At 47.6% G+C, this 9,558-nt stretch overlaps 1 protein-coding gene across 3 annotated transcripts in view; it reads left to right on the top strand.

The window, feature by feature from the left end:
- Window positions 1-8,511: 8,511 nt before the first annotated feature.
- The window catches only part of Ttyh1 (tweety family member 1), a 19,640-nt gene continuing 18,593 nt past the window's right edge, over window positions 8,512-9,558 (top strand). For all 3 annotated transcript variants that reach the window (XM_008827762.1, XM_008827761.1, XM_008827763.2), the window contains exon 1: window positions 8,512-8,756. In XM_008827762.1, coding sequence (XP_008825984.1) covers window positions 8,631-8,756 — 126 coding nt within the window. In that variant the 5' untranslated portion in view covers window positions 8,512-8,630. The remainder of the gene's footprint in view (window positions 8,757-9,558) is intronic.

The raw sequence follows: 9,558 nt of genomic DNA, 5'->3' as shown, positions 1-9,558 counted from the left end.
ATCTGTGTTCCTGGGCCATGGTCACTCATATTTGGCCTCAGGGTAAACTATGTCTTACACCCTTCGAGGTAAGAGTTGTGTTTTGGTGTTGACGCCAGGAACGGTCAGCACCAAGGAAAGCAGGCATTCTTGAAGGGTGAATCAAAAGGGGAAGAGGTTTCCCAAGAATCTCCATAAAATAAAGACTCCAGCTGTGTGCCCCCATGTGATGCGGGGGAACAGTGACCAGAGAGAACCAGCATCCCCAGCCTCCCTCCCATGACCTTGGAAACTGGAACAGAGGGAGAAGGAGGGAGGGCAAGAAGACAGCCAGTGTGCTTTTTCCTTTCTCTATCCCGTGAGGTCTCAGCTATGCCTCCACCAGGGTAAGAGAAACAACTTTGAGCTTAAAAAAAAAAAAAAAATAGATGTTCATTTTGATAAAAAGTTAGGCTGGACTATTGGCCCCCTGGAATTCCAACCATTGGCCAACCCCCAAATGGCAATCAAGTCTAGAAGATCTTCTCCTGATGTAACCAAGGAGCAGAAAGGTGGGGGAGCTCAGACACACATAGAACTTGCAAACAGGTGGGAAAAGAGAAACCTGTTTTCTGCTCACACAGGGAACCCAGACTTCATTTTAGATAACTTTCCTCTCGTATTTTTTTTTTTTTTGAAACGCAGGTTGCTTTTTAAGTAATATTTCAATTTAGAGTAACTTCACGTTTAAGGAAAGTTGCAGAATTTAGAGCTCCCGTATCTTTCACATTTAAGGAAAGTTGCAGAATTTAGAGCTCCCGTATCTTTCACATTTAAGGAAAGTTGCAGAATTTAGAGCTCCCGTATCTTTCACAACATCCCCTTCCTTTGCCATCTTACACAAAGGCACATTTGTCAGAGCTAGTGAGCTGATACAGCTGGCTGCACTGTTGTTAACTGTAGTGCACACTCTATTCAGATTCCCTTTGCTTTGACTTATGTCACTTTTCTGTTCCAGGATCCTGTTATACTTGTCCCTCTATCTCTTGGACTCCTCTTGGGCCCAACAGTTTCACAGATTTTCTTTGTTTTTTCTAACCTTGACAGCTTTGAAAGCACTGGTTAAAGATTTTGTAGAATGTCCCCTAACTGAGATGTGTGTGTGTGTGTGTGTGTCTGTGTGTGTGTCTCTGTGTGTATCTGTGTGTATGTGGTATGCGTGCATATGTTTATGAGTGCTCACATGGACATGGTGCATGTGAGGGGTGCAGGTGCATGTGTGTGCACATGTGCATGGAGGTGTGAGAGGTTAATATCAATTTTCTTCCCATCTCTCTCTCTCAACTTTAATTATTGAGGTAAGGTCCCTCACCGAATGCAGAACTCACTGATCTGGCTAGTTTAGCCTGCTTGCCCTTAAGATCCCATCTCTGCTTCTGGAGAGCTGGGATAACAGGTAGACCACCATTCCTGGCCAGCTTTTTTCTGAGTACTGGTGATCCAAACTTCAGTTTTCACACTTGCACATTAAGCATTGTATCTACTAAGCCATCTGCCCAATCCCTCAATTTGGAATTTTTCTATTAATTTTTACCTTTATTCTTAGAGAATGTCATACATGTATACTATGAAATATGATTATATCTGTCCTCCATTTCCCCCACCCAACTCTCCCTAGATCTCCCCACACCTCCTCCTCCCAACTTCATGTTCATTTTTTAAAAATATATTATTTTTGTTTTATGTGTATGAATGTATTGCCTGCATGTATGTAAGTGCACCTGCGTCATGCAATGACTGTAGAGGTTAGAAGAGGGTGTCAGATTCCCCTGGAACTGGAGCTACAGACAGTTGTTAGCCACCATGTGGGTGCTGGGAATCAAAACCCGAGTCCTCTGCAAGAGCAGCCAGTGCTCTTAACTGCTGATCCATCTCTCTAGCCCCCTCATGTTACCTTTTTTTTTTTTTTACAACACAGTAAGTTCAATTAGTGGTGCCTGTATGTGCATGGGTGTGGGGCCATCCACTGGATCATGGGCAACCCATAAGTGGTCACACTCCTATGGAAAAATGATACTCCCTCCACCAGCAGTCAACTACCAATAGTTCCTCAGCTGGGGGCTCTGCCCTGTGATGGTTGATCTTGGATGTCAACTTGACTGGATCTGGAATTAACAAAAGCATGGGGGACTTTCTTGATCATAGATTATTTGAAGCCAGAAGATCTGTCCTAAATGTTGGCAGCATCCCATACAAAAGGGCGTGGTAGAGGAGAGCTGTTGCTTTTTGCCTGCTTACCTTCTCTCTCACTGGTGAGTTTGTCTCACTGTGGCCGTGTCTGTGAGGCATTTTATTGATTGTTGAGTGCTGTGCAAGGGCCGAGCCCACTATGCATGTTGCTACCCCTGGATAGGTCATTCTGAGTTGTGTAAGAGCAGGCTGAGCATGGGTTTGAGAAGCAAGCCCATAAGCAGAGTTCTTCCATGAGTTCTGCTTCGGTTCCTGCCCTGAGTCCCTGCCCAGGCTTCCGTCAGGTATGAATTATGATCAGGATGTATAAGCTAAATAAACCCTTTTCCCCCCCTAGTTGGTTTTAGTCAAAGTGTTTTATCAGAAAGCTGACTAACACATGGTTCATGGCTCCTCCCCCAGCCATGCTGAAATTCTGTCTGGCTTGATCTCATGCACGTCTGGTGCATGACTGTTACGGGTAATTGTTCTTTTCTAAGTTACCATATGAAGTAGTGGGTTTCATCACGGCATTTCCACACACGCTCTTACTCACCCCCTCCCCCGCTGTCTCCTACAAACCTCTTGCTGCTGCTTCCTTTGGTGACAAGCCTCTTTCTGTTTTCACATCACATATATCCCATCATTCCCCCTTCCCCCACCCATCCCCCTCATTCAACTAGGACTTGTGTGGATTTTTCTTTTTATGAGTAGATTGGGGTAATAAATGTGGGGTACCAGGAAGGCCAGCAGACTCCTTGCCCCATCATATCAATCAAGGGTATGGGCCCACCATCTTCATGACTAGTGATGTTGATCTTGGTCACTAGCTAAGTCTGAGTTATTTCACTTAACATGATGATCTCCAGTTCCATCCATTTTCTTGCAAATGATTTAACTTCATTCTTCTTTATGGTTGAGTAAAACTACACACACACACACACACACACACACACACACACACATGTATATATCACAATATCACAATGTCTTTAACTGTTCCTCTGCAGATGGACACCTAGGTTGATTCCATAACATGACTGTTGGGAATAGTTCTGCAACAATCATGGATGGTGTGATGACAATAGACACCTCCTTTCATCTAAAGCTGCACACTACTTACTGTTAATTAGTTTCTTCTTTCCCCTCCCCACTCCAGGAATCATGGTTGCATCCATGGGAGGCCATACTGTTCGTGTTTAAGACACAGAGCAGTGCCTGGGGCATAGCAAACACTCAGTAATATGTGTGAGGCAAATAGGCCAATGAATCACAACTGATTCCACTTATTGAGGACCTAGTATGTGCCAGGAAGGAGGTGCATGCTGCTTCTCCTGGTTTTTCCCCACTGCCCTCCCCAGTTCTCTGGCTCAGCAGCATGCTGAGTCTCTCTTCCTCCGCTTGCCCCTTGCATGCCAGCCCTTCCCAGAGTCTGGCTAGACCAGAGCTTGCAGACCAGCCAGCTCCAACCCACGAACAGGTTTTATTTGGCCCACACTGTATTCTTTTTTCATTTGAATTCATCTTAACATTTAAAAGCCAAGGGATTTTGCTTTTAAAAATATCTGCCTTCGTTTGAAAATTTGGAACATCTGGTGAGGCTGGGTCCCTCTTCCCATGTGTAAGCACTGGCTGAAACTAAATGGCATCAACCATGTGGTCAGAGTCAGCCTCTCCACACCCCAGCCTGTAGAGCTTGAGGTGGTTTGGGAGTGGCGTCCTTCCCTGGGTACTCCAGAAACCCACATGATCACCCAAGGATAATCCCTCCCCATCTCTCCCAGAGGAAACAGGGCACAAAGCCTAGTAAAGGTCAAACCAGTAGGCCTGTATCAGATGGCATCACAAATCTCTGATGCAACAGAACAGGTGCCTTGGGTTTAATCGCTATGGGTTAAAACAGTTCCCTCAAGAGGCCTTCTGGGACCAAACACACATCAAAATAGAGAGGTGGAGAGAAGTAATGGGGGGGGTGGCTATCAGCTCAAAAGGGTCTCTCCCGCCACCCTGTCCCTCCCTCCCTCCCAGTTTATGATTCAAAAAAAATGTTTCTCACTAGAGGTTGTGGTTCACCTGTGGGAAGGTTGGTGCCAGGCCAGATGGTGGATGCATAAACATGGACGTGAGAGATGTGATCGATCCCAGGGGCGATAGATCCCAGAGCCACTGAGTTTTCTTGAGTTGCAGTTCCCATGAGCACTTTAGACAGGTTCCCATTGATTGTTCATCTCAGGGCTTTGGAATTCTCTACCTTAGCAAGGTCTACTGTTTCAGCAAACATTAGCTTTGGATACAATGTAGGAATGTTGTTCAAACTGAAGGTTTTCAAGAGTTTCTTTATTTGTGTGTGTGTGTGTGTGTGTGTGTGTGTGTGCACATATGTGTGTGGGTGTAGGCAGACTCCAAAAGAGGGTGTCAGGTCCCCTAGAGCAGGACTTACAGGCAGCTGGGAGCCACCCAAGGTGGGGGCTTGGACTAGAACTCTGCTCCTCTGAAAGATCAGTAAGTGCTCTTAATTGCTGCGCCATCGCTCCAGCCCCCAAACTGGAGCTCTTAGAACAGGTTAATTTCATATTCCCCCCACCCTGACTTGTATTGAAACTGACACATAAAACATTTACCCTCTTAATTTTACGAACAGGGAATCGACGACTTCAGATTTGGAAATCACTTGCCTGGGGTCACTTAAGATGCCTCCAGCTCCTGAGCTTGGGGTCTTCTCCATTTCTACTCCCCATGGTGGGGGACATGAGCTCAGCCAGCACTGGAGATGGACAGAGGAGAAAACATGAGTAGTGATGATGACGATGATGATAGAGAGGAGAGAGAGAGAGACAGAGCGAACCATGGGGGAGGCCTCTTCCCTGTCTACTATGTTCATCACCAATATCAACCACATTAGGGCTGGAGAGATGGCTCAGTGGTTAAGAGCAGTGGCTGCTCTTCCAGGGGACCTGGGTTCTGTTCCCAGCACCCACATGGCAGCTCACAATCATCCATAACTCCAGTTCCATGGGATCAAATGCCCTCTTCTGGTTTCTACAGGCACTACACAATATGGTGTACTTACACACATGCAGGTAGAACATTCACACATATAAAAATAAATAAAAATTTGAAATTGTCAATAGCTTCAATACCCACTTTCTACTCCTCCAGTTACCTTATTATTGCCATTACCACCATCCTCACTATCAACATCATCACCATCACCACGACCACCATCAATCACTATCATCACCACCACCACCATCATCAATCACTATCATCACCACCACCACCACCATCAATCACTATCATCATCACCACCACCACCACCACCAATCACTATCACCACCACCACCACCATCATCATTAACATTATCATCATTCACATTATCATCATTCATCACAATCACCACCATCACAATCACCATCATCATCCCCATCACCATCTATACCAGCACTGTTACCACAGTCATCAGTATTGTCACCATGGCAATCCTGTCATCTCCACAATCACCACCATTCTCATCATGACCGTGACCATCACCAGCACCATCACCATCACCATTATTTTATTTATTTATATTTATTTTATGCACATCACTGTTTTGCCTGCATATATGTAAGTGCCCCACATGTAAGCGGTGCCCAACGAGGCCAGAATAGGGTGTTGGATCCCCTGAAACTGGAGTTACAGCCAGTTGTGAGCCACTATATGGGTGCTGGGAACTGAACCCAGGTCCTCTGCAAAAACATCAAGCATTCTTAACTGCTAAGCCATCTCTCCACCATCATCATCATTATCATCAGCATCATCAGTAGCAGCAGCAGCAGCAGAACCATCACTATATTCACTATAATAATCACCTTCACCACCACCATCATCACTGTTAACCACTGTCATCATTGTCATAGTCACTGTCATCACCATCACTATTATTTATCACCACTGTCTTCACCATCATTATCACTGTCATCATCATCATCACCACCATCATCATCACAGTCATCATCACCACCATCGTCACTGTCATCATCATCATCACCACCACCATCAACATCACCATCACCACCTCCATCATCATCACAGTCATCATCACCACCATCGTCACTGTCATCATCATCATCACCACCACCATCAACATCACCATCACCACCTCCATCATCATCACAGTCATCATCACCACCATCGTCACTGTCATCATCATCATCACCACCACCATCAACATCACCATCACCACCTCCATCATCATCACAGTCATCATCACCACCATCGTCACTGTCATCATCATCATCACCACCACCATCAACATCACCATCACCACCTCCATCATCATCACAGTCATCATCACCACCATCGTCACTGTCATCATCATCATCACCACCACCATCAACATCACCATCACCACCTCCATCATCATCACAGTCATCATCACCACCATCGTCACTGTCATCATCATCATCACCACCACCATCAACATCACCATCACCACCTCCATCATCATCACAGTCATCATCACCACCATCGTCACTGTCATCATCATCATCACCACCACCATCAACATCACCATCACCACCTCCATCATCATCACAGTCATCATCACCACCATCGTCACTGTCATCATCATCATCACCACCACCATCAACATCACCATCACCACCTCCATCATCATCACAGTCATCATCACCACCATCATCACTGTCATCATCATCACCATCTCTATCATTATTATCATCACTGTCATCGTCATCACCATCATCACCACCATCATCACTGTCATCATCATCATCATCACCACCATCGTCACTGTCATCATCATCACATCACCATCTCTATCATCATCACTGTCTTCACCATCATCATCACTGTCATCACCATCATCATCATCACTGTCACCCTCATCATCATCATTGCCATCATCATCACTGTCATCATCATCACCACCACCATCATCACTGTCATCATCATCATCATCACCACCATCATCACTGTCATCATCATCACATCACCATCTCTATCATCATCACTGTCTTCACCATCATCATCACTGTCATCACCATCATCATTGTCACCACTATCATCATCACTGTCATCATCACCATCGCTATCATCATCATCATCACTGTCTTCACCATCATCATCAACAGCAGCACCACCACCATCATAATCCCACCATTCTCATTATCATCATCAATAATCATCACCTCCATTATAATTACTTTTCTTGCCAGCCCTTTCCTAGCAGTGTGAGGTAAGACACAGGGATGAGTTAGATGGATCATTTTTTCCTCCTCACAGCAAAACAGACCTCTGAGCAGAGTCCTGGGAATCTTAGTTTTACCTCTCAGTGAAGGCCTGTTTGATGAAGACAAGATGGCCAGGTCCCCTCCAGGGTCTCTGTACTCCCCCACCATCTATCTACCTGTATGACCTTAGTGGGTATCCATGAGACCCAACATAGGTATTGGCTAGAAAAATTACCTTACAACCTTAAGGTGAGTGGTAAAGGGTAGGGTCCAGATACACCTTGAAGTAATCATTAATCAATTTGGGGGAGTTCTTAAAAATTTAGGAAGCATCATCGTGGGGGCACACACCTTTAATCCCAGCATTCAGGAGGCAAAGACAGGTGGATCTCTGTAAGATGGAGGCCATCCTGGTCTACATAGTGAGTTCCAGGCCAGTTGTGGCTACAGGGAGACCCTGTCTCAAAATAAATAAATTAATTAATTAAAAAAGACAACCCGACCACAAAAACCTGGGAAGCCTTCTTAGTCAGAAAGAAGGGTCCATAGGTAGACAAGAGGGGTCCTTATACAAGTAGATGGGGTCTTTAACTAAGAAGTCAGTCTTTACATGTGAGGGTTTTAAAACACATTCGGGAAGGTTTGTGTCTAGAAGCTGTATCCCTCTACAGGTTAAGAAAAAGTGGAAGGACTTTAATTCAAGAGGAGGCGTCCTTTACAGCTGAGGGGACCCTTAGAAAAGTGAAAGATTTTTATTGATGCGACTGGCTATTACTTGCAAAATGCTATATAGAGCAAATACTAGCGACCTATACATGGAGGTGAAGGTTTACATAAGGATGAAGGGACTGTATGTTTCAGAACGGACTCACAGTACTCCGTCTCTTACACGGACAAAGAAGTTTAATAGTTTCCGTCTCGGTACAGCACACCTCCCAGGACCTCACAGACTTGAACACAGCCTCACCTGTACCCGCAGCAGGTGGGCACCCAGGAGAGGGCGGAGCACCGGGCCCACGGCTGGCACCGCATTGCCCCCGGTGGCCGCCAGGGGCAGCACCGAGGCGCCTGCCGCACCTCCCCCTCCCCAATCTCCGCCCCCCGCCCTCTGGGCTCGCGCTCCCCGGAGCCCGGCAGACCCCGCTCCGCCCGTGCCCCGCTCAGCACCCAGGCTCCCGGCCCGGTCCGCCCCTCTGCCCCTCTGTGGGGCCATGGGGGCACCCCCGGGCTACCGACCCTCAGCCTGGGTGCATCTCCTCCACCAGCTACCCCGCGCCGACTTCCACCTCCGCCCGGTGCCCAGCGGTTTCGCGCCCCGCGATCAAGAGTACCAGCAGGTGGGACCACATGCCAGGCGGGGGCTGGGTCCCCGAGGAACAGGAGGCTGGGTCACAGCTCCTGCGTCTTGGAGGCTGGGGATCAGACCTGGGCTTGGGGGTACCTGGTAGAGGTAGGGCTCCTATACCTGGAGGCTTCCCTAGGACGCACCTGGGGATGCAGACCCCTCGCACTCTAATTAACGGAGGGCTGGGAGCCGGGACCTCAGAGTCCCGAATGGGAGGGCATAGGGCCCCAGCATTCCTGCATCTAGCCCTGCCTGGGAAAATCAGCCCCCAGGGTCATCTGAGGAAAGGTCCGCTCTTGGGGTACTGAAAGAGGAGGACCCCGCCCCTATAGGATCCCAGCAGGTTAATATGTCCCAGATAAGGTGGGATCCCAGAGGACCTCGTCGTAGTGGAGAGGGAGGAGGCTTGGGAGGGAGAGGCGGTCTGGGACAGGGATTGATATCCCCAAACAGGGAAGAGAGATTTTTTAGGGCCAGGGCTGGGAAATGAAGTAAGGATACAGGGTGCGTTCTGCCAGTCCCAGGTCAGAAGGGGTTTGTTGGGGTGCTAGAGAGGGTCGGGGTGGAGATGGAATTAGGTCTGATGCGCTACCAGGGGATGACAGGCCTGGTTCCCAGGAGCGTGAGGTTGGTGTGGGAACCCCACAGAAGCTGGGGGGCCCAGGGAAAGAGGCCCAGCTGCAGCTCCAGAGGAGGAGAGAGGGAAAGAGCTGTCCCCTGACCCAGTTTAATTCAAGTCCTTGACTTTGAGATTATGAGGAGAAAGGCTTGGCTGAGCTGGGGGCCCGGGGGAC

This window comes from Nannospalax galili, unplaced genomic scaffold (assembly GCF_000622305.1).
Source record: "Nannospalax galili isolate Female #2095 unplaced genomic scaffold, S.galili_v1.0 scaffold632, whole genome shotgun sequence".
Taxonomy (NCBI): Eukaryota; Metazoa; Chordata; class Mammalia; order Rodentia; family Spalacidae; genus Nannospalax; species Nannospalax galili.
This window is presented reverse-complemented; position numbering and strand designations above follow the sequence as displayed.